The 25,538-nt window shown below is 38.0% G+C and overlaps 1 protein-coding gene across 4 annotated transcripts; it reads left to right on the top strand.

The window, feature by feature from the left end:
• The first annotated feature begins 26 nt into the window (after nt 1–26).
• On the top strand, nt 27–25,290 carry Dars2 (aspartyl-tRNA synthetase 2, mitochondrial). Of its 4 annotated transcripts, XM_046430244.2 has the most exons (17): nt 28–703; nt 1,339–1,438; nt 2,977–3,043; nt 5,063–5,164; nt 5,533–5,628; nt 7,069–7,192; nt 7,905–7,951; nt 9,049–9,155; nt 10,245–10,314; nt 11,144–11,323; nt 12,659–12,766; nt 14,800–14,862; nt 17,846–17,998; nt 20,091–20,309; nt 20,523–20,633; nt 22,585–22,660; nt 23,351–25,290. In XM_046430244.2, the coding sequence occupies exons 1-17, from the start codon at nt 577–579 to the stop codon at nt 23,563–23,565; spliced, it is 1,965 nt and encodes a 654-aa protein (XP_046286200.1). In that variant the 5' UTR covers nt 28–576; the 3' UTR covers nt 23,566–25,290. The 4 variants fall into 4 exon arrangements, with proteins under 4 accessions (XP_046286201.1, XP_046286202.1, XP_046286203.1 ...); XM_046430245.2 differs by lacking the exon at nt 5,533–5,628 and having other exon boundaries at nt 27–703; XM_046430246.2 differs by lacking the exon at nt 17,846–17,998 and having other exon boundaries at nt 27–703.
• The last annotated feature ends 248 nt before the right edge of the window (nt 25,291–25,538 follow it).

The raw sequence follows: 25,538 nt of genomic DNA, 5'->3' as shown, positions 1-25,538 counted from the left end.
TGATTGGTAGAATGCCTTCCTCTAATCCTGGGCGCTGGCTGGGCGGGTACAAGGACCATTGACTCCCCGGGTCTTGCGTGGTTTCTGGCCTAGGAGTGCTCTTGATTTGGTTGCTTTCCTTTTCCTACGGAAAGGCTTAGGTCGGCTGCCAGGTCTAGGAGATTTGGAACGCAGGCTGTTTCCTCCTTGTTTTCCGGTTCTGCCCGTGGGAGCCTTCGTTCTGGCGGAGAAGAGGAGGAAAGCGTGCGCCTGGTGACAGGCCTTTCCGCGTCGCGCTTCACACTGGTCCTATGGTCACTCGGCGCAGCGGCATTGATAGAAGTGGAAAGTGATGCCCTGACGGGGAGAGGGCTTTTCCCTATCCACTCATCCAAGGGCCTTCCAAACCTTGCAGATTTATGTAGTTGCTAGACACTCGTACCCGGATGTTCAGCGGAGGAGGGCTTAAATGTTGGAGAAGAGTGGGAACTAAAATTTTAAGGGACTAAGGTGCATTTCCAAAACAGAGTTTTGAGCACCGTCCAACACCTGCAGCGTGGAATTTGTGATCGTCTCTCGCCGTCCTGGGGTCTCAGCATGTACTTCCTTTCCTGGTTAAGTCAGCTGTGCAGGGGTTTATCCAGACCCATCGGAAGGACAGCCCAGCCAACCTGGGGTTCTTTCTCCCGAAGTCTGGCGCTGAGTTCACAGAGGAGAATTCCAGGTAAAAACAGGGAAGAGCCTGTTCTTTGCAGCCATTTCCCCCCAGTCTTGATAGCTGTATGTATGGAGAAGCAGACCATTTCCTTTTTATATTCCTTATTATGCATTTTTTTTTCATTGTTTTTTGTTGTTGTTGCTTTTGTTTTTTAACGACCCTAGAAAGGTAACCGCATTGTAGTCTATTCTGTTTGGTTGATACTACAAGTAGGAAGCCAAAAAGAACCTTTCACATTTTTGATATTTTTCCAGTGTACAAGTGGCTATTACACACTAGTTTCATACTACAGCTATATTGTTACTGCACCATCAAACATCTTTAATTCCTAATATCATATTTCATTTCGGGAAAAAAGTGTAATATTTAGAATTGGGCAATTAGGATTTTAGGTCAGTGCAACTGCTAGATCCAGAAAAAGCTAAGTTTCCTAACCCAAAGCAAAAATTTGCATTCAAACAGTTATTCACTTGGCTTTTGACACATTGGCAGGTAAATTTAATACTGGATGAATCTACATGCTCTAATTTACACATTTCTGCCTGAAATATTTAAGAATCTGTGAATTGAGAATATTTTTAAGCAATCTGCAAGTAATATATTTTTAATATTGCCTTTTACACATTTGTTTTTTTTCCAAGAATTCAATAGCTTTGTTGCCAGGACCAACACGTGTGGAGAGTTACGTTCTTCTCACTTAGGCCAAGAAGTCACCTTGTGTGGATGGATTCAGTACCGAAGGTAAATTGAAGTATAAGTGGATGGTGGGCCAAGGAGCAGTGGCAGACCCTGTCTCATAATAGAAAATGGTTGAGGTATAGCTCAGTGGTAGAGCACCCCTGGGTTAAATCTCCCAATACCACCAAGAAACCCCTGAATGAATGGTAATTGTTTCCCGAAAGCAATTTCAAACCTTTACTAAAGTTTTAAGTATTCATGAGAATAAAAAGCTTTCTGTAACCCCTGCAGGACTCTCAAAATTCACTGAATTCTTATTTCTCATTTTTGTTTTGAAAGATCCAAATGGTGTCAGTCTTAGTAAGTACCAGAAGAGAATAAAAATGAAGCTTGGTCCTGGAATGGACTAAAAATAGCCCTGGGCTAACTAAATTGGAAGAGTTCCTATGACCAGTAAACTAGAAATGGGCCCACATCCTGGAAACAGCTGGGAAGCTTCAATAGCATGGGGAAAGAGCTTATTTCATCCTAATATTAGGTAGGGAAAAAAACCTAAAAGCACCAACAGTGGTTTCTTAAGATCAGAGCCTATTTTTTGTTGTTTAGCTCTGTATTCCAGACCATATGTGAAGAGATTCAAAATACATAGGCTGTGTGACCTTAAAAGCATATGTCCCAGGGCCTGGGGTTGTGGCTCAGTGAGCTCGCCTACCATGCGTGAGGCATTGGGTTCGATCTTCAGCACCAAATAAAAATAAAGGTATTGTGTTCACGTACAACTAAAAAAATAAAAATAAAATATTTTTTTTTATAAAGTGTATGTCCCAAGTGGGTGGATATTTACCCCGTAAATTTGGTGATTTTTGTTTTCTGAACCCAAAATCTGTACCTCTTTCAGATACTAAAGACAGGATGAGGAGTGTAGATTGAATGTTAAAAGGTTGAAATCTGGGGAATTTTTTGGTGATTTGTAGAATTGTTAAATTAGTAGTTGGAACTCTTCTAGGAAATTTCAGATCATATACCTTTTTAGGAAGGAAAAAAACCTTAACATTGCTATATTTCAAAAATGATTTCTAATACCATATTATGTCTGAATTGCACCTTATAAAAAGTTTCCACGTTTCATAAAATTATCTTATGCAGACTTAAGCCAATGAAAAGTTCTTTTAATTTTTTTTTTTAATTTTTAGTTGTAGATGGACACAGTACCTTTATTTTATTTATTTGTGTGGTACTGAAGATCGAACCCAGTGCCCCCACGCACGCAAGGCAAGCTCTGTACCACTGAGCCACAACCCCAGCACAAGTTCTTTTAATTTTAAATCTGCTTTTTCATTAATAAACTATCTATAGAAGAGTAGTGGGCTATATAAGTGACCAATAAAATTGAAATTTTAAAAAATGACTTGTTTTCATTAATAAGCAATGTAGACAATAATTGCATAAATATAGCTAATGAAAGTACATAGTTATTCATAAAAAAGGAACATGATAAATTGCTTGGGGTTTTTGTTTTGTTATTGAACTTGTTTACTCTGATTAAACTTTGGGCTTAGAGATTTTATCCTAAAATGTTCATTTTATTTTTCATTAATCAGGCAAAACATCTTCCTAGTCCTAAGAGATTGCCACGGTCTTGTTCAAGTTGTCATTCCCCAGGATGAGGTAATAGAAAGTGTCCTACTGTTAAAAGCTTCTTTGATGCTGTGGCTACAGAAAGCTAAGTAGTTTGATATGAGTGTGTTTGAGATTTTAAATTCAGGGGCTTATTGTTAATAAAAACTAAAAACTACCATAAGCAACATTAACATGCCAAACTGGAAAAAATATATATATATGTGCAACTCATGTTACAGAAAATGGCTTCTCTAATAGCTAGAAGGCTATTAGAGCCAGGCACGGTGGCGCACACCTGTAAACCCAGCAGCTAGAGAGGCTGAGGCAGGAGGATCAAGAGTTCAAAGCCAGCCTCAGCCACTTAGGGAGGCACTAAGCAACTCAATGAGACCATCTCTAAATAAAATACAAAAAAGATTGGGGATATGGCTCAGTGGTTAAGTGTCCCTGAGTTCGATCTCCAGTACCAAAAAAATAAAAAATAAATAAAAATTAAAGAGTACTACAAATCAATTAAAAAAAAAAAAATAGACCAGTGGGCTGGGGATACAGCTCAGTGGTAGAGCACTTGCCTAGCATGCACAAGGCATTGGGCTTCATTCCCAGCACCACAAGAAAAGAAAGAAAATTTACAGAAAATATAAATGGCATGCAGACAAATGAAGTATACCCAGCCTCACTCACAGGTAGAGCAATGTGAATTAAAACTACCCAGAATTGTTTTTAACACTTTGGATTGACAACACACTGTGTTTGGGGAAGCAGGTGCTCATACATTCTTGGAAGGAGTACAATATCATCGCTAGCTGTATGGAGAGCAATTTGGCAATATCAAGATTATAATTACATATATACTTTGAACCATTCATTTCACTTCTGGAAAATTACAGTTATCCTACATCTAGACACAGATGCAAAATGTCATACATAAAATGATATTCATTTCAGGATTATTTTTAATAGAAAAAATGGGAACTACAATGCTCTCAATAAGATATTAGTTTAAAAAATAATATGCATCTTTACAGTGAGATGTAGAAAAAGAATGAATGGGGGCTGGGGATGTGGCTCAAGTGGTAGCGCGCTCGCCTGGCATGCGTGCGGCCTGGGTTCGATCCTCAGCACCACATACCAACAAAAATGTTGTGTCCGCCAAGAACTAAAAATAAATAAATAAATAAATATTAAAAAAAAAAAAAAAAGCAAACGCTGGAGGAAAAAAAAAAAAGAATGAATGGAAAAAGAATGAATCTCTTTACCAATAGGGAAAAAAATCCAAGATATATTGTTAAATGAAAAAAACAAACAAAAAACCCACAACAGGATATAGACGAACATGTACAGTGCTGTTATCCAGATGAACTATAGTAAGAGATGGAATGTGTGCTCACTGTGTGCATGTTTATACGCATTGTGAAATGGATCTGCTAACATTGGGTGCTTCTGGGGAGGGGAACTGAGGTCCTTGAAGACATGGATAAGATGGAAACTTTTATCTTTTCTATCTTTCTATACCTTTTGCATTTTGAGCCCAGCGAAGGGAAGACCTGCTCTAAATACTTACCATTCACATTAGATAAAAGAACTGCCGTCATGCCCATTGGGCACTGTGGGTGCCTAGTTGTGGTAATTTTTACAAATGCTTCTATGTCAAAGGAAAATAAGATTTACTCAGCTAAGTGAAATAGAAGCGGTGAACTATTTGGAGAACGAGGACTTGGAGGTGAGCATAGCTACCGTATAGTCCATTATCGCTATTGGACGTAACTGCCCCTTAGACTAACCCTGGAGACAGTTGTCTTCAAAGTATGAGGGAGGTGTTTGCATTACTAATAGTTGTTCTTATTTTCCTTTGAGAAAGTTTTTAAAATTCTTAACTGATAGTTTTACTTGCTATATTACATGGAGTCAAAATAAGGATGCAGTTTGCCAAATGTATTATAATACAGTCATCTTATGGGAAGTATTATGGGAGGTAAGTTGTGAATATTAACATTTTTCTAAGCCATAAACTTTCAGACACCTGTAAGTTCATTTGTTTCTTGGAACTGTTTTCCTCCTCTGTAGACAGCTGCTTCTGTAAAGAAGATTCTATGTGAAGCCCCTCTGGAATCTGTGGTGCAAGTGTCCGGAACAGTCATTTCCCGACCTCCAGGACAGGAAAATGCAGTTAGTAGTTTAGAAACTGTTTATGTAAATTTTACCTGTTTGCATTGGCAATATCTTTATACACATTCAGGCAATATAGACCTGTTGTCCGTTAGGCACTAAATGCTCAGTAAGTTCTACCGATAAACCTATAGATTTCAACATCTTCATTACAAACACATCTATATAAATATGCATGCTAAGACAAAGTATCATCCATGGGTAGGCACAAGAACATCAAAGCCATGCACAGACGTATATACTATACACTCTAATAAGGACCTACACATTTTACATCTATGAATAAAGTTGTGTGTTTTGTAAATGTGCATCATGTACATGTCCTGATCAGCAGATTTTAAAATAGGTCTTTTCTCTCTGTCTTTAAGAAAATGCCAACAGGTGAGATTGAAATCAAAGTTAAAACAGCTGAGCTTTTGAATTCCTGCAAGAAACTGCCCTTTGAAATTAAAGACTTTGTGAAGGTACTAACTTCTGTTATTTGATGACCAGAATTTTCAGAGCTTTTTAAAGAAAAAGTTTACCTTCTACAAAATTAAACATCTTACCAACAAATTGTTCTTAAATAGCGGCAGTTCATTAAGCTGTTACAGTCTGTAAACACCTAAACTTTTTTCAGACAGGTTGAAATATGGGTCTATCTTTAAGACTAGAGGTGTTATATTTAATTTCTTTGTTGCTCCAAAATGTTTAATGTTTTGTAAGAAAATTTATATCTATCTTGGAAATCATTGAATGGTGTAGGGGAATCCTGCACCTATTAAATTTAAGCCTCTAAGAGTGATAAAATTATGGTTAGAGTGACTTCTCAAGCCCAAACATGTAAATAGAATTACTGTAATTCAAGATGTTCTTTGCCAAAGTTTGAGGGATCACCGGAGCTAGGTAGCACTGGGTAAGTACATCCAGATGATTTTCAGCTGGGTCACTGTTACAGGCTTTTTTACTAGAGTGCTGGGGATTAAACCCAGGGCCTAATATGCCATGCCAGTGTTCTATCCAGTCCTATATACCTCATTTTAAAGTGATCTATTCAGGAACATTTAAATTAATTCTGTAGCCACTTAGTCTTATAAATATAAGTTCTCAATACTCAGAAAAAAAATAATAAAATTACAGAGTTGACCTCAATGTGAGAAAGAAATATACAGATTTCTCAAGATAAGCATTTAGAAAGTGAATTTAGAGGTATTTCTTACTATTTCTGTTTCTATTATCTAAGAAAGGAGCTATTTTGGAGGGATATGACATTCTTTAAAAAAAGTACTCAGCACAAAGATGGATGCAGATTTTCAGCCTTGAACATAAGCACACCTCACCCATTTCTGCCAGTACAGCAGAGGAGGCTCCACCTGCCATCCCTTTACATTCCTTACACTTGTAGTCAAGGGTCCCCTCCAGGTAATAATTAAGTCAGCAGTTTTTGATGTGTTTATTTTGTTTTGTTTTTGCAGCAGGGATGGAACCCCAAGGGCACTTAACCACTGAGCCATACTCCCAGCCCTTTTTATTTTTAATTTTGAAACAGCTGAGGCTGACTTTGAACTTGCAATCCTCCTGCCTTAGCCTCCCAAGCCACTGGCATATGCCACCCTGCTGATTGATATGTCTTTTTAAAAGATCTTTAGAATTTTCACTAGTCAATTATGGACTTTAATGAATGGATTAATGTTTAATAGGTAAATTTCAAATCAGTGAAGGGTGATGTTAATACTCATGAATAGTAAGAAATGTAAAATCTGTATTAGTAACAAACTTAGAAGTTGTAGGAGCTGAGGCTGGCAAGGTGTACACATGGTGCAGATAGCAGGCTGTAGGCTTCCTGGTGATAGAAGCTAAGGACAGAGCTAAAGATAACACCTGTAATTCAAAAAGTAAACATAAAAATCTTTAAATTTTTTTAGAAAACGGAAGCTCTTCGTTTGCAGTATCGCTACTTAGACCTTCGTAGTTTCCAAATGCAGTACAATCTGCGACTGAGGTCCCAGGTGGTCATGAAAATGCGGGAGTACCTTTGTAATCTCCATGGTAAGGGAAAGCCTGAATATCCTTTGGGGCTTTTTAGCATCTCTTAGGTTGTATTCAGTTTTATTTTATCCTCTCCTTCCGTCATGGGTCAGGTATTGGGAGAAATTTGGAACTGACGCCATGTGTAGTTTTTGAAGAAAATTTATTTTACAGGTGTTTGTCCTAGAGCATAATTTAGTCACTAGGTGCTCACTGGGTCACATATACTTCCTTTTGAAGGTAGTAATACCTGTTACATTGGTTAACCTAGCATTTCCCATTGTTATTGAAGGCAGGACAGCCCTTTTTCTGTTTCTACAGCAGAAGTTTTCTTAATGTTTTGTTTGTTTATTGTTTACTTTTGCTGGAACCTTGTAAATGGCTTGTGAATTTAACTAGATACCTTGATTAGTTCTGGGGAAAATCTGCACTATTTGTGTTATTGTCCCTACGCTTAGAACGTTTTGAATAGCAGAATAATTTAGTAAACAAGAATCCATCAAGTATTTAGGATTATTTTGTATCAAAAGTATCAGCTTTATAAAAAAACAGAATCTTTTGAAAAGCTTCAGATTACTTCTTGGACTTATAAAAACCAATAAAACTAGGGTTGGCAGCTTATTTCAGCCCAAGTTATTAATTAAAGGAGAGCCTTTCATTTGTTGGACTGTAGTATAGACATCATATTTGAAAAATTCCTATCTACTAAATTCTGATATTTCTTTCTTTTTAGGGTTTGTGGATATAGAAACCCCAACACTGTTTAAGAGAACCCCAGGGGTATGTATATTCCTGAAATCATTCTATTAATAATGTCTTATTAGTTGTAAAACTGGACCACTTTGCTTTTGTATTCACTTGGTCCACTTTTATTTTTATTTCGTTTTACTTACTGCCACAGGATGGTCACATTAACTAGATTTTCTTAAGAATTGAGAAAATTGAGTCAGTAATTTGAGTCAGAATCTTTTATTCCATGGAGATTTCTTTTCCTTGCAATTCATAGATGTAAATCGTTAATGAATTGGTTCCTTAAAAACAAAACCCTTGTTTATTAAGAACTGACATTTTGGGGCTGGGATTGGGGGTGTAGCTCAGTGGCATAGTGCTTGCCTAGCATATGTGAGGCAATGGGTTCAATCCTTAGTACTACATAAAAATGAACAAATAAAATAAAGGTATTCTGTACATCTACAACTACAAAAAAAAAAAAAAAAAAAAAAGAACTGACATTTCAGCCGGGCATGGTGGCACATGCCTATAATCCCAGTGACTTGGAAGGCTGAAGCAGGAAGATCACAAGTTCAAGGTCAGCCTCAGTCACTTAGCAAGACACAGTCTCAAAATGAAATAAAATAAAGGGCTGGGATGTAGCTCAGTGGTAGACTGTCCCTGGGTTCAATCCCCAGTACAAAAAAAAATTTTTTTTTTTTTTTTTTTTAAACCAAACAGACATTTCTAAGTGTGTAAGTGTGTGTGTGTGTTTAACCGCCCTCTTTACCATCTCTTCTCTGTGCTGGGAGCAACTCTCCTGAAATGTATATCATACTCCAAGCTCTTCTCCACCCCCATCTTAGTCAGAAGCACTTCTCTGTTGCTCAGCACCCACTGTCTGCATTGGTGCTGAGACAACAGACACACAGATGAGATCCTCAGAAGCTTGCTGGTCCCATATCCCCTGACCTCATTTGTCTCTAGCCACAGTGTCCAAATCAGCATCGTTTCAAAGGACATTGACACAGCACCTAAGTTCACTGGGGAACATTGCTCTTTAGTTAATTTCATTGATGAGCTGAAGTATACACTTCCATCAGTCAGTTATACCTTGGGTTTATTTTTTTAATAATGTCTCCCCTTTCCCTCTCTCTCTTTAAAAGGGTGCCAAAGAGTTTCTAGTACCATCCCGGGAACCTGGAAAGTTTTATTCTCTCCCTCAGAGTCCTCAACAGTTTAAGCAGCTTCTGATGGTTGGTGGTTTAGACAGGTGAGTTTTTTATGCTATAAAAGTTGTCAAAAAAAATGAAAAGGGAGAAATGAAAGAAAGGGAAAAAATTCAAAAAAATTGTCTGGCCTCTTAAGGTTGTAAAATTTATAGGAATTCAAAAAATACTTAATAAAATACCCTGAAAACTTCATAGTAGTCCTCATTTAGTAAAAATTTATTGCTAGGCCCAGTGATGAAAGCTAAGGCAGGAGAATCACAAGTTCCAGGCCAGCCTCGGCGACTTAGCAAGATCCTATTTCAAAATAAGAAACAAAAAGGACTGGGGATGTAGCTTAATGGTAGAGCACCCCTAGGTTCAATCCCCAGTACTGAAGGGAAAAAAAGTTTATTTGGTATCTACCACGTACAAAGGTCTATGCTGATAGATGTGACAAGGTTAAAAAGAAGGTTTTGTTGTCATGAGTTAATAAGACTAGCAAAGCAGAATAGAACAATGAATAAAACCAACTGTAAAATAAACCAAAATATAAATGCATGGAAATTTGAAAACTGTGATCCAGGTTCAGTGGAGTGAGTCTGTAGTCACAGCTACTTGGGAGACAGAAGATGACTTGAGCCCATGAGCTTGAGACCAGCCTGAGCAACAGTGAGGCCCTGTCACAAAGAATAAAAAAGAACTTTACAAACTGAGTATGAAGAGGTTTGAAATTACATTGAAAGCATCCTGAGTCACACCCTCAGAGAGCTGCATTTCAGCAGGGGTGGGGATGAACATGCAATGGCATAGAACAGGAAACTACAGTGTGTTCCTACAGCAGAAGTACCTCAGTCTGGCTAGAGCAAAAAAGTAAAATGCTGAGAAGCACTGACTAGGAAAAAAAGCATCCAATGGTTTACATGACATTCTAATTACTACTGTCCTAAGGGGCCAGAGAATATTTTAGAAACAATATATAGAATAGTAACTTCTCTTGGATCAGCTGTGTATCCAATTAAAGTATCATTTTAAAAAAAAAAAGTTTCTTATGTCTTTGAGGTATCATTATTAATTTATCTCACAATCTGCCTCGTGATAAGTTTGTGTGTTCTTAAACCCATGACTCAGTTGGTGCTTTGTTTCACTTGTAGATACTTTCAGGTTGCCCGATGTTATCGAGATGAAGGTTCAAGACCAGACAGGCAGCCCGAGTTTACTCAGGTACAAAGTTACATGAACACCAGGGAAGTAACTTTATATACCTAACTTCTCATTAAGTATTATCCTGCACATATGTAGTTAAATTCACCTGCAGTTGAGGCTCTCATTATCCAAATTTTGGTCTATTTCATGTGTCCTTTTCATGAGGAGCATGGTCATCAGCTGAGGAATGCCAGAGTTGTCATCAATGTTTGATTGTTACTGACTTGAAAGTCCTTAAAGCAAATTTCTTGCATAATAAAATCTTATAATTCTAGGGCTGGGGATGTAGCTCAGCAGTAGAGCTCTCACCTAGCACCTGTGAGGCCCTGGGTTCGATCCTCAGCACCACATAAAAATAAATAAGTAAAATAAAGGTATTGTGTTCAACTAAAACTAAAAAATAAATTAAAAAAAAAAAACTTGTAATTCTGTATATTGATATTTAATTTGTTTATCTGTGGACTTATCAAAGCCATTATGATTTTATTTCTGTATGATAGCATATTAATAAGTATGATAAAGTGTAAAAAATCATAGGCTATGGAGTTGGACAAACCTGGGATCACATGTAGTTTCACAACTTCTTGATGCCGGGTACACAGGCAAATTACCCAGCTTCTCTGAGCCTTAAGCCATGAGATGGTTGTGGGAACTAAGCAAGTTAATACAAGGCATTAGCATAGTGCCTGACCTAAAGAAGATATGCAATAATATTTACACTCTCTATATATATTGTAAGTATTTTTGGTACAGAATCCTGTGGTAAATTGAAAGCAGAGAAATGTATATATACATGTAGTGTGTGTGACTATTCCAAGTTAGTCTCCTTGTGTTATTTTGGTTTCAGATTGACATAGAAATGTCTTTTGTAGACCAGACTGGGATCCAGAGTTTAATTGAGGGTCTGCTCCAGTATTCCTGGCCCAGTGACAAAGACCCTTTGGTAGTTCCTTTTCCTTCCATGACCTTTGCTGAGGCATTGGCCACCTACGGAACTGATAAACCTGACACTCGCTTTGGCATGAAGGTATTTCTCCACAGTTTTCCAGAATCCTGCTCTCAAATAGTTCCACAGTCTCTTAAACCATTTTAATGAAACTTATGTTACACACTGTTATATTTTTGTTACCTTGTTACAGAACTATAGCAAAAAAGAATAACATGTTAGCATTAAATTGCTTTTTTTCTATCTAATGTGTTCCAAGATCCATTTCCAAGAGCAAGATACTTGCTATAAAGTTTTTATTACAGTACTTACCAGTTATTGATTAGAGGGACATGAATAGTAACTTGAAAGAAAAAAAAGTATGCTTTCTATTTCAATTTTTTAAGCCATCATGGTACTTGGAAGGCAAATGATCCAGAGTTCTTCATTTTCCTTGGTCAATAAAAAACTCAAACACTTGAAGACATTTATTCAGATTATTAATATCTGTGTGTATGAAAGGACAAGAGTAGAATTTATATAGAGCAGTTTCATTACCAGGCTTTCCATTATTTGCTCTGAGAAAGCAGTAGCCCTTGAACTTTGTAATGCTGCTGGTATTTCTGAACCTCAGTTCTCACAAAAATTTCTTAGAAATTGAATTCTGCCTAGTCAATAAAATCTGTGCTCAGTTTTTTTTGTTTGTTTGTTTGTTTTTTTAAGAGAGAGAGAAATTTTTTAAATATTTATTTATTTTTAGTTCTCGGCAGACACAACATCTTTGTTTGTATGTGGTGTTGAGGATTGAACCCGGGCCGCAGGCATGCCAGGCGAGCACGCTACCGCTTGAGCCACATCCCCAGCCCTGTGCTCAGTTTTTAGAATGAAAAAAATATGATGATGGGGTTATAGCTCAGTGGTAGAGTACTTGCCTCGCACATGTGAGCCACTGGGTTCGATCCTCAGCACCACATAAAAATAAATAAAATAAAGCAAATATATTGTGTCCATCTTAAAAAATATTTTTAAAAATAGGATGCATACAAAGTCATAACTGTACATATAGCTACCAACTTAACTACTCATATCTTCATTTGTAATATGGAATAGTGGGTCTTAAGTCCAACTGCTTGGGTTACATCCTGGCCATTTACTAGCTTTGTCATCTTAGACAACTTACTTTCTTTTCTGTGCCCCAGTTTACTCATTTATGAAATGGAGATAGACTGTCAGCCTAGTACTCTTGTATGAATGAAATAAATATTTGTAAAATACAAGTTATAATGCTCAATCCATGAGCATAGTGCTTAGCACTCTTTGAATGTAAATATTAACTTATCAAGATCTATTCCCTTCTTTGAAATCTTATTTGTAAAATGTTTTTGAGATAAAAATGACTTCATGTTTAATTATCTCTTTTTGTTGCCCTTTCACCAGATTGTCGATATCAGTAATGTGTTCAAACACACAGAGGTCAGATTTCTTCAAGATGCACTTAGTAAGCCCCAAGGAGCTGTCAAAGCCATGTGTGTCCGTGAAGGAGCAGTAAGTGAAGCATAGTTCTGTTTTTTCTATAGTGTATGTTTTGGAAGTAAATATGTTTAACATTGGTACATTTAAACTTGAGGAAGAACTATTCTCTTTAAATAAAAATATGTACTTTTCAAAATCTAGCAGTGTCCCTAAAACTCTAAGTAGAGAACAATAAACCTTAAGAATGTGAGTTTATATTCGAGATCTTGGCCACCCTCTTTTTTTCCTTTCTTTTAAACACGGCTGTACACTGCTATTGTACTTCATTTGGGATAATTTCATTGGCAATACTTTATAAGCATAAATGCTGGATAGGATTTAGCATTTCAATCATAGTGTTGGTTTATCCAAAGACTCTTAGCACCTAGCGTAGTCCTGGCCTGTTGATTTTTGGTGTTCTGAAGATTCTGGCATCAATAGGGGAAGCAAAGGAGGTGGCACTAAAAAAGCAAAAAGAAAGGGAGGTAAGAGGAGAAAGGAGAGTGGTTGGGCTGAGCAAGCACTCACTGTAAAGTGAAGGGACACATTTGGTACTGTAATAAGTATACTTGCTTTGAAAGTAATGAGTCATTCCAGAAGTTTCTTCAATCAGATTACTATTTTGAAAGATTATGCTCGTTTGGATACATAGTATATTTAGAATGGGGGAAAGAACTCTTGTCTTATTACTCTATATTCACTTCCTATGTTCAGTGGAAAGTAATTTGGTATCCATACTCTCTCTAGTCCAAATAAAAAGTGTGTTCAGGTATGCCAGGATAACTTATTGCCTGTTGGTATTATTTACCCTGTTTCAAGTGTATCTTTTCGGCTGGGGATATAGCTAAGTTGGTACAGTGCTTGCCTCGTGTGTCTTTTCTTCTCTTAGTAGACTACAGGAATATATATTATTTTTCACCTCTTTGTATCTCCTGTTACTAATGAAATGCCCCATGAGAATACCTGAGGACGACCAATGTCTCACTTAGACATTAAGATAATTTGAAATTAGATGCAAAGAATTTTAAGAAACTTAATCCAGGGGCTGGGGTTGTAGCTCAGTGGTAGCACGCTTGCCTAGCATTGCGTGAGGCACAGGGTTCAATTCTCAGCACCACATACAAATAAATAAAGGTCCATCAACAACTAAAAAATATTTTTTTAAAAAAGAAGAAAACATTAAAAAAAACTTAATCCAGTTTATCAAAAGCAAGATATAAAGAATTTTTAAGAAACCTTCAATAAATTCTGAATCCTTTTGTGGATCTGAAATATTTTCTTTCACAGTTCAGTTATATTTTATTTATCCTTTGTATTCCACATCTAAAGACTTCTGGGGAATACAGACACAGCTCTTTCCAATGAGACCTGCATAATTGGGAAAAATAAGACCTATAATAAGTTTTAAAAATGTGTTATTTAGGGCTGGGGTTGTAGCTCAGTGGTAGAGCACTTACCTAGCACATGTGAGGCACTGGGTTCAATCCTCAACACCGTATTGAAAAGTCAATCAATCAATAAATAAGAGTTAAATTCTTTAAAAAAAAAAAAAGTGTTATTTAGAAGCCTGTTTAGGTAGCACACACCTGTAAGCCCAGCTACTCAGGAGAGCGAGGCAAGAGAATTACAAGTTTGAGGCCAGCCTCAGCAACTTAGTGAGGCCCCAACTCAAAAAGTAATGATTTAAAAAAAGCACTTGGGCTGTAGTTCAGATGAAGAACACTCCTGAGTTCAGTTCCTCATACAGAAAAAAAAAAAAATTATTTTTGGTCATTTAGAGTTCTAGTGGCTTTGGTGGGGTTGGGTGAGGTTAAGGTAGGTAAGGAGGTGAGGCAGCTGGGGCCTGGTTTTCCTCACCGCTTCCTGCTCTGGTTTGTGTCTTCCTAGAGAACAGGATCATCCCAAAGGATGGCAGGAAAATTTGTAATTTAGTAGCAGAAATTAAATTTGTATTAAATCTCACTATTGTGATGAAAAAAAACAAATATATTTGTGTTCCATTGATGTTATAAACACGTTTATGAAGCTGAGTGTCATATTAATGAGTTTTCTTTATTTTTCATCAGAATTACTTAAAAAAGAAAGACATTGAGTCCATTAGAAAATTTGCAGCTGACCATTTTAAAGAGGTAAGGAATTGATTAAAGCAGTTTTCTTCCTTTTGGGAATTCAGTATTTTTAACTGATTGCTTGAGCTTTTAAGATATCATTAATTTTGAGGGTCTTGTTATTTCAGATCACGCTTTGACTTTTCTTCTATTTATCTTTAAAGTTAATGTTACCCCTGGGTATAACTCTAAGACTTCAATTTAATTGAATTAACATTTATCAGAGTATGAAAGCTCAAACATATTCCATTTAAATAAAGGTATTTTTATCCAATTTGGAAAATAAATAGAGCCCTACATGCTCAAGGTTTAACAAAAAGCATTACAAGCATGAATGACTTCCAGTATTCAGGGTTCTTCCTATACCTATTTTAAGACTCTATATCCAACTTCGACAGACACATTTTGTGTTTGAGACCAGCCTGACAACAGTCAAATGAGACTTCACTTTTTAGACAGTCTCATTCATTTCCTGTTTCTTTATAGTCTATACCTTTGCTTCAGCCAGATCAACATTCTTGCAAGCCTGGGATGGTAGTACAGCCTGTTATCCCAGCTACTCATGAGACTGAGGCAGGAGGATTGGCAAGTTTGAGGCCAGCTTGGATGACTTAGCAAGTGGTAGAGCACTCAATTTTTTTTTTTAAATATTTATTTTATTTACTTCTATGTGGTGCTGAGGATCGAACTCAGGGCCTCACACGTGCTAGGCAAGCACTCCACCACTGAGCCACAACCCCAGCCCTGTTTGTTTGTAATATTTATTTTTTAGCTGTAGTTGGATGCAATAATTGTTTTTATGTGGTGCTGAGGATCAAACCAAAGGCCTCGCATGTGCTAGGTAAGTGCTCTACTGCTGAGCCACAACCCCAGCTCCCTTTATTTTTATGTGGTCCTGAGGCTCGAACCCAGTGCCTCACGTGTGCCAGGCAAGTGCTCTATCACTGAGCCCCAGCCGCAACCCCTCCAATTCTTTTTTGAGGAGGATTGCTTTAAAACAGGATCTCAATATGGTGCCTAGGCTGTTCATATGGTCTCAAACTCATGGGCTCAAGTGATCCTCTTGGGTAAGCTCCCAAGTAATGGACTACAGGCATGTGCTGCTGTTATTTTAATTAAATTTAAATAGCCATACCACATAGCCATGGTTATTACTTCTCCCATCTGCTGTTACTGATGAGAAGTATAATGTTTGTATGGATTTTTTCCTTTACAGCAGACATGATTATTTGATTATTTTTCTCTTTGGAAGTTTTCAGCCTCCTGAAAACTTTTTTCCGGGGATGGGGGTCAGTGTTGGGGACTGAACCCAGGGAATCATGCATGTGAGGCAAGTACCCTAATCTGAGCAACACCAGCCCCTCCCAAATCTTGATGTTCTAAAATTTCAAGTTTGGATCACTTTTTTTTTGATACCAGGGATTAAACCCAGGAGCACTTAACCACTAAGCCAAATCCCCAGGCCTTTTTATTTTTTATTTTGAGACACAGTCTTGCTGAATTGCTGAGTCTGGCTTTGAATTTGTGATCCTCCTGCCTCAGCCTCCCAAGCTGCCAGGTTACAGGTATGTGCCACTGCACCTAGCCTGGATCATTTTTTTATTCAAGTATTGTACACTTGAAGGGCCCTTTCAGTATGAAAGCTCATGTCTTCATCTGGGGAAATTTCTTTTACTATTTAATTATTTTGTTGGATTGTTTTGTTTCTAGGGCTGGGGACTGATCCAGAGCCTTACACATGCTGCACACCAATTCTATCACCGACCAGCTCTTATTGTTTTGATGTCATCATTTTTTCTGATCTATCTCTAGCATTTCTCCGAGTTGTATGTTGAACCCTTTCACATAGCTTATATTGCTTTCCCCCCCCCCAAGTCCTTTCCTATCATTTTCTCCATCCTTTTATTCTGTTTTCTAGATTTCCTCAAGTCTTCTGTTGAACTTTTTTTCATGTTTGTATTTCTTTTTTTTTTTTTTAAAAGAGAGAGAGAGAATTTTTTAATATTTATTTTTTAGTTTTCTGCGGACACAACATCTTGGTTTGTATGTGGTGCTGAGGCTCGAACCTGGGCCGCACGCATGCCAGGCGAGCACGCTACCGCTTGAGCCACATCCCCAGCCCTCATGTTTGTATTTCTAGTAGCTCTTTTCATTCTATTTTATTCCGATTTTAATGATTTTTTTAAAAATGCTGAAGAATTTCTTCAATGTGTGGTGATTGGGCATGTTTAAATATAAGGCCTTCTAAAAGCTGGTTGGAAATACAGGGTCCTAGGAAAGGCTTTGTAAATGGATAGGTTTAGGGTGAGCAACAAGGTTACTTGGCTGTTACCCTGGGGACTCAAGGTGTATGAGTCCTAAGCCTCTCCAGGATTCTGCTGGGTAAAACAGTTCCTTCCTGTGCTGAAGCTGCCTCCATTCTTTCCTAGGCCAGAGCCTTCTTCATCCTGCTTCCTTAACCATCCCTATATCATTCGCTTGGAATCTATCAGAAATTTCTCATCTACTAATATTACTCCCTATGCTTCATTCCCATTTTTTTTTAATTGTGGTGAGATTATTTTTTTAAATTCCTTTTATGCAGTGCTCAGTGATGCACGCCTGTAGTCCCAGCTACTCAGAAGGCTGAGGCAAGATCACAAGTTGGAGGCTAGCCTCAGCAATTTAGCAAGACACTCTCAAATGAAACAGTCCAGAGATATAGCTTGTGGTAACATGCCCCCTGTGTTTAGTCCCCAAAACCACAAAAAATAAAATTCCTTTTTATCATTTTGAAGGGATTCAAGGAAGAGAATAGTGATAATCTCATATAAATTCCACTGGGAGCAAGAAATCTTTGTACTATGAGAAAATGAATCAATCTCACTTTTTAAAAAATATGAGTAAGGATTATGGATGTAGTTCAGTGGCAGAGGTTTGCCTAGTATGCATAAGGGCCTGGGTTCAGTCCCCAGTACCACAGATGCACACACACAAAGTAAGTGATTCTTTTTCTTTATCACAGGAGGTCTTACCTGTATTCCTAAAAAACAAGGAAAACTGGAATTCACCAGTTGCTAAATTCATACTGGAGAAACAAAGATTGGAATTAATTAGACTAATGGAGATTCAAGAAGATGATGTAGTCCTCCTGACTGCCGGAGAGCACAAGAAAGCAGTAAGAAGTCACCTGCAGGCATCTGTGCAATGGATGCTAAATGTTGCCTCTCTTCTCCTGTGGATGTGCACATTTAAAATGACTTGTTAATTTCAGAGATGGAGCTGCATCCACTGTTATGTGTCTTTCAGTACTTCTTAATGCACTATGTGAACACTGGAGTCTTTTCATTAGCTGTCAGACTCCATTGGCATCATCACACAAATTAGATCTGACTCAGATTAGGAAATCTGCCTGAGTAGAGGGTCAATAGTTTTAGTTATATAACCATGAAACACTTTTCATTTTTAAGGTTTGCAGATGAAGGAAATTTGGTAGTTGCTGACTTTTGTACATAGTGCATTACCAAGAGTGTGGCGGGACGGCTCAGACTGCTGGAGGGCTGCAGGCTGAAAGACACTCCTGGACCCGCTTAGTCAAGGCAGGACCCTTTTTTCTCAAAAGCAGTAGTTGTAGGTGGTGAGTGCTACCATGCATTGTGTAAATCACCATTCTTCAGGGCATATGTGGGAGGCTGAATTTACCTTTAAGAATCTTTGAAAGATAGGCAAAAGCGTAGTATAAAAATCAAACATGAGGGGCTGGGGTTGTGGCTCAGTGGTAAAGTGCTTGCCTAGCATGTGTGAGGCCCTGGGTTCAATTCTCAGCACCACATATAAATAAATGAATAAAATAAAGGTCCATTAACAACTAAAAATATTTTTAAAAAATCAAACATGAATATTGAAAATATATTGTAAATGTTAAACATAAATTCAATTTTTTTCACTGTAATTTATATTTCCCTTACTATTTCTTTCAAAGGAAAGGTTTGTTTTCAGCTTCAAAGCTCAATATAATTCATTATCTTTCCCTTCTGCAATAGCAGAGTGAAGAAATCCATTTAAATACAAATTTTATTATTAATGAATTTCTTAAAAAATACATTGCAATTTTATATAACATTCTGCTGCAAATTAATTTGGTGTGAACCAAACATTCTGCTGTTTCTTTCTAAGGAAGGTAGACTACAATTCTTGCTGGACCTTTCTTGAAAGAAAGACACCAGACTGTGGGAAGTAACATTAACTTTCTGAAAAATGTCAGAATGAAGGTGTCCTGTGGGAATAGAATGGATCTCAAAGTGGCCTCCTAGGGGCTGGGTTTGCAGCTCAGTGGTAGAGCACTTGCCTGGCATGTGTGAGGCACTGGGTTCAATTCTTAGCACCACATATAAATAAATTTTAAAAAGAAAGATTTTTTTTAAAATGTCCATCAAAACTAAAAAAGTATTAAAAAAGAAAAAAGTGGCATTCTAGGCATCTCCAGGCATGTGACACTTTTCTGATAAACTGCCTTCTCAGGGAAACTCTGCACACCATAGTTAGCATTTATTAAGTACCTCCTGTTTACCACTGATCTAAATACTGTGTATATATTGATTCATTTAATGCCCATGCCAACCCATGAGAGAAGTATGGATATTGTTATTATTTTTAATATAAGGAAACTTGCTGGGCATGGTGGATTACATGCCTATAATCCCAGCTGCCTTTAATCCCACCCACTTAGGAGGCTTAGGCAGGAAGATCCTTTGAGCCCAGGAGTTCAAAGCCAGCCTGGACTACATAGTGAGATCCCATGTCAAAAATAAATAAGGGGCTGGGGCTGTAGCTCAGTGGCAGAGTGCTTGCCTAGCATGCATGAGATACTGGGTTTAAGCCTCAGCACCACATAAAAATAAAATAAAGGTATTCTGTCCATCTACAACTACATGAATAAATTAATAAGATCACAATAGTGTCTTGGATTAAATATATTCATCCCCACTTTACTGTGGATAAGGGCACAAAAGAGTTCCTAAATAGCCACACTGAGGCTCCAAGCCAAGTCTTTGAAGCTCTGCTGTCTGTGTTCTTAATCACTGGATTACTAGGTGCTCACCACCCAGTTAGCTAAGACTGCTAGTCATCTTCAGGTCTCTGTCTCCTAAGAAAGAACATCTCATTTTCTAGTTGGCTGCTCTTTTCCTAGAGAATAGTGCTTCAGAACCCAGGTGGTGGGCTGCTTATTGTTAAGAAGCTAACTCAATGTTTGTATCTTTTGTTTGCAGTGCTCTCTGTTGGGAAAGTTACGTCTGGCTTGTGCCGACATTTTGGAAATGAATGGTATGGTGCTCCGTGACCCAGCCCTGTTCTCCTTCCTTTGGGTGGTGGATTTCCCACTCTTTCTTCCCAAGGAGGACAATCCCTTGGAGCTGGAGTCAGCCCACCACCCATTCACTGCTCCCCACCCTGGTGACATTCACCTCCTGTACACTGAACCTGAAAAGGTACTATATCTGTATTTCCAAATAAAAAGGACATATGTAAATAAAGACAAAGTACTTCAAAGTTCATAGTCTAAAGACAGCTAGGACCAGTTCTGGAAGTCCCAGGAGAAATTGAGCCAGTGGTTAATACATTGTCTAAGTAGCTATAGCATCTTTAATCTGTAGAACAGAAAGCTAGAAGTTTTCCCTAATATAAAGGCTCTGTGAATCTAGGTTCGCAGCCAACACTATGACTTGGTTTTAAATGGCAGTGAGATTGGAGGAGGTTCCATCCGAATTCACGATGCAGAGCTACAGCATTACATCCTGGCGACACTACTGAAGGTAACATACCATCTAACCTGGCCTCACTGTTTTTCCCTTGGTTTTGTTAAACATCCGTCATGATTATTTGCTAGATACAAATAGTTTCAGCTTATCTCTCTACCTTTAATGTAGGACTTAAAAATGTAAGTGAAATAAGGATAACATTAGTGCTTATTATATGCCAGTAACTGTTTATATACTTTCTATGCATTGATACATTTAATCCTCATAGTAATCTCATGAGATAGATACCTTTATTCTTTGAAATTTCAGAGATGAGAAAGAGGCAGATGAAGTACCTGACCTATAGTCACACACACAGCACAAGATAAGTAGAGCCAGGAATTGAAGACTGGCTCTTGAGCTCAACTAGCTGACCACTACACTACTCGAAAGTCATTTCCAAGCCAGGCACAGTGGTGCATGTCTTTAATCCCAGTGACTGGAGGCTGAGGCAGGTAGATCACAAATTCAAGGCCAGCCTCCGCAATTTAGCAAGACCCTGTCTAAAAATAAAAATTTTTTAAATGAGCTGGGGGGCCTGGGGGTATAGCTCAGTGGTAGAGCACTTGCCTAGCATATGTGAGGCACTGGGTTTGATCCTCAGCACCACTTAAAAAAATAAATATATAAAATAAAGGTATTGTATGCATCTACAACTAAAATAATTTTTTAAAATGGGCTGGGGATATAGCTCAGAGGTGAGGCACCTGAGTTAAATCCCCATTACCATCCCCCCCAAAAAAATGTTATTTCCAGTAACTGAAAATGTTGAGAGAGAAAAGTATGAAGAGATTTTATGCCTTTTAATAGATATATTTGAGCTGTATGAAAGGTAGGGATATATTTTAGTGATATAGAGAGTGGGATTTGGTCAGAATTTTAAAAGTTGAAAAATAAAGGTCGAGAATTTAAAAATTCAGTGATTTCTCTAGGATAGGATAAGTTTCATGAAGGAAACCATCCATCAATCTGGTCCTAAAAACTAATTTTGTGAGACTAACAGGTATGAAGTAGGATGTGAGAGCCCGTTTGGAAAACTCAAAACATCAGGTGCTCTTTGATTTTAAGGGCATTGTGAAACCTGTGCCCTTTTCTGCCCGAAGCTCCCAGACCTGTTTCCAGCCTACCTTTTTCATTCCTTTCATTTTCAAGCTTTTCAGAAGAGTAAGAATACACTTCTTTGCCTCTGGTGGTTCTTAGCCCTTTCCTACTGCCCATTAGAACAGAATCATCTGCTGGACATGGTGGCACATGCCTATGATCCCTGCTACTTGGGAGGCTGAGGCAGAAGGATCACAAGTTCTAGGCCAATTTAGTGAGACATTGTTTTAAAGGCTGGGGGTGTGGTTCAGTGGTAGAGTGCTTACCTGGTATGTGCAAGAACCTGGGTTCAATCCCTAGGACTGAAAGAAAAAGAAAATTGAATCACCTTTCCAGTTTAAAAAAAAAAAAAAAATCCCTGATGCTTGGGCTCCACATAAATAAAATGATTGGTACTCATTTTTTGAAGTTCCTCACTAGATCCTACCCTAGAGTCTGGCTGGAGAATTATTCCGGTGCTTGGCCTTCAGCCTCTCCTGCCTCCCAGCAGCATTTGATACTTATGCTTTTCTCTTGGTCCCTGTGACAGCACAGCCTGCTACTCATCTTGCCCTTTTGAGCCTACACCTCCACCTTCCTTGGTCCGTCTTATTCCGTTCCAATTAGCAGAACAGTAGTGGTGGCAGTTACTAAGCACCAGGCACTTTTCTACATGTTGTCTGTGATTTGTCTTGTTCCCTTGCTAAACTGTAAACCTCTTTAAAGTTTTTTTTTGTTTTAACTCTGCTAATGAATTTTCATGATAACTTAGTTAAGTCACATTAAGGTTAACTCAACTTTATTTCCCATTAGCACCTAAGCCTTGAACACAGTACTTAGTGAACCTTCGGTATTTATATTTAATGGAATATCTTTTGAATTTCAGGAAGATGTGAAATTACTGTCCCATCTGCTCCAGGCTTTAGATTATGGGGCACCCCCTCATGGAGGAATTGCCTTAGGTAAATAACTTGTACATTTATAAACTACATTTCATTCCATAGCACTGTCTCAAGTTGGGGTTTTTAGCCTATGATAAGTGGCGGGTGGAGTTGAGGTCAAGCGTTCTATGAGAATGTAAGTTTGTTTTAATTTCAGTAATATATTTTTATGTATGTATTTATTTTTTGGTACTTGAGATTGAAACCAGAACTTCACACATGCTAAAAGCACATGCCCTAAAAGTATATTTTACTAGTTAAAACTTGACATAATTTTGCATTTGAAAGGTTTTTATGGTACTGGGGATTGAACCCAGGGAGACTCTACCACAGAGCTACACCTGGAGCTTTTTTTTCCCTCCTTTCCTTGAGGCAGAATCTTGCTAAATTGCTCAGGCTGGCCTCAAACTTGGAATCCTCCTTCCTCAGCCTCCAAAGCCACTGTGATTACAGGCATACACCACTACCATGTCCAGTTCAGTTCTGTAAAAACAGAATACTATGGTTGGTGCAGCCTAGATTTTATTTAGAAGTTATATATAGAATTGTAGTTCAGTGTTAAGAGTGCTTGCCTAGCATATGTGATGCCCTGGGTTTGGTCTCCAGTATCACCAAAAATAAAGTTCTCTACAAATTTTATAGAAAAACTAAGACATTCCCAACATTTGATTACTATGTATTTCTCATTGGCTAACTGTATTCTACTCACAGGGTTAGACAGACTGATGTGCCTTATCACTGGAGCTGCAAGCATCAGAGATGTCATAGCCTTCCCAAAATCCTTCCGGGGACATGACCTCATGAGCAACGCCCCAGATTCTGTTTCCTCTCAGGAACTGAAGCCCTATCACATCCAGGTCTCCTGGCCAGCAGACTCAGAAGCAGAAAGGAGCTCACTGAATCATTCACACCATCCAGAAAGTTGAACTTGAGTTTTGTCCTCTTTGCTTCACCAAGGCTAAAATCAAATCTGGATGTGTCACTCATATGACAAGTCTGTAGGCGAATATAACCCAGGAAGGATTCTTCACAATAATGTATCAAAATTTCACAATATGCTTTTTTTTTTTTTTTGGTTGGGACTTTTTTGTAAGTTCCTTTTTACTTGGAGTTAAAAATATATATATATGGCTCTTTCGCGGGGTATTGTGGCTTACACCTGTAATCCCAGCAGTTCAGGAGACAAGGCAGGAGGATCACGAGTTCCAAGCCAGCCTCAGCAAAAGCGAGATGCTAAGCAACTCGGTGAGACCCTGTCTGTAAATAAAATACAAAATAGGGCTGGGGAGTGGGTCAGTGATTGAGTGCCCCTGGGTTTAATATCTGGTGCCCTACCACCGCATCCCCACAAAAGGCTCTTTATTGGAGTAATATAGTGGCTTAGTGTTTTCTAATCATGTTTTTCATGTTCAGATGGTAGATTTACTCAGAACAGGAAATCAAATTATATAGAAAAATGCTTGTCTCTCTAGACTGCCACTTGATGGAGGGTTTCAGTTCATCCAGCCCTGATGACATTTCAACCATCAATAATATTAAGTACCATAATATAATGCGTGTACACACACACAAAATCAGTCATGAAGTCTGTGTTTCACATTAAGCAAATTTTATAGCCTCCCTATTTATGTAAAATGCAAACAATACTTGCCCTGATTACTTAGTAGGGCTCTTGCAGAAGGAAAAAAGGATTTATGAATCAGTATTCTTTGTTTTCAATTTTTAGGGATAATCATTAGTCCTTGAATATTTTCCCTCTATTATAAATACTGACCTTAGACCAACTTCAAATATAAAAAATGTGGGGCTGGGGATGTGGCTCAAGTGGTAGCGCGCTCGCCTGGCGTGCGTGCGGCCCGGGTTCGATCCTCAGCACCACATACAAAGATGTTGTGTCCGCCGAGAACTAAAAAATAAATAATAAAAAAATTCTCTTTAAAAACAAAATATATATGTATGTATATATATATATATATAATGTGATTTTGTTTTGATAAAAATAAAAATTTAATAATTGCAAAATGAGATTAATCTCAATACTGAAATTCTACTTGATCTTCTGCCTTGATAAAATTCCTTTGATTTATAATTTGTAAATACTATCAGTTTTATGTCCTTATTTTCTCAACACTCTAAGCAATATAACACTAAGAAAATAAGACTCCACCCCAGTTAACTTGTGACACCTAGAAAGCTATGGAGTGCTAGGCACAATGGCACACACGCACCTATAATGCCAGTGACTTGGGAGGCCAAGGAAGGATCACAAATTCCATGCTAGCCTCAGCAGTTAAACAAAGAACCTCTTTATTTTAAATAAACCTTATTTTAAATGAATAAAAATGGCTGGAGATGTGGCTCACTGGTAAAGTGGTACTACTGGGTTCAATTCCCAGTACAGCTTCCCTCTCACACACACACAAAAAAGCTATGAATGTTTTTCCCTACAACAGCAAATTGATTCACTATTAGAGCTTTTCCCTAAACTTTTTTTTTTTTTTTTAACCTTGCTTGTGTCTCCCTCATTTGCTGGTTCTTGCTGGCAGGGTTCCCTTAGTGAGGTGTCCAATTCTGCCTGCCCTTTGTCAGTAGAATTTCTAGAGATGCCCTTTATTGGATAAGGAAATAAAATTTTACATCCATCAATATCATCTAAGGTTGTTGGCTAATTTCTAAATACATATATATTTGCTGTTCAATGCCTAATTCTCACCAAACTGTCCTGGAAGCAAGCTGTATACAGAAGAGACCCACAATCCAGATCTTTTCTGGAATACAAATACCAAAGGCCCTAGGTCTCTGGGAGACAGTCCTGCCCCGACATACCAGAAATAATCACTTTGGGCATTACTCAACTTCAGACCATTTGGGGGGTGGGGGGAACCACTACTGAAATCTA

Source organism: Marmota monax, unplaced genomic scaffold, assembly GCF_021218885.2.
Source record: "Marmota monax isolate L192 unplaced genomic scaffold, Marmota_monax_Labrador192_F-V1.1 WCK01_AAM20220418_F8-fsc00055, whole genome shotgun sequence".
NCBI lineage: Eukaryota > Metazoa > Chordata > Mammalia > Rodentia > Sciuridae > Marmota > Marmota monax.
The sequence above is the reverse complement of the archived record's forward strand: the minus strand, read 5'-3'. Positions and strand labels throughout refer to the sequence as shown.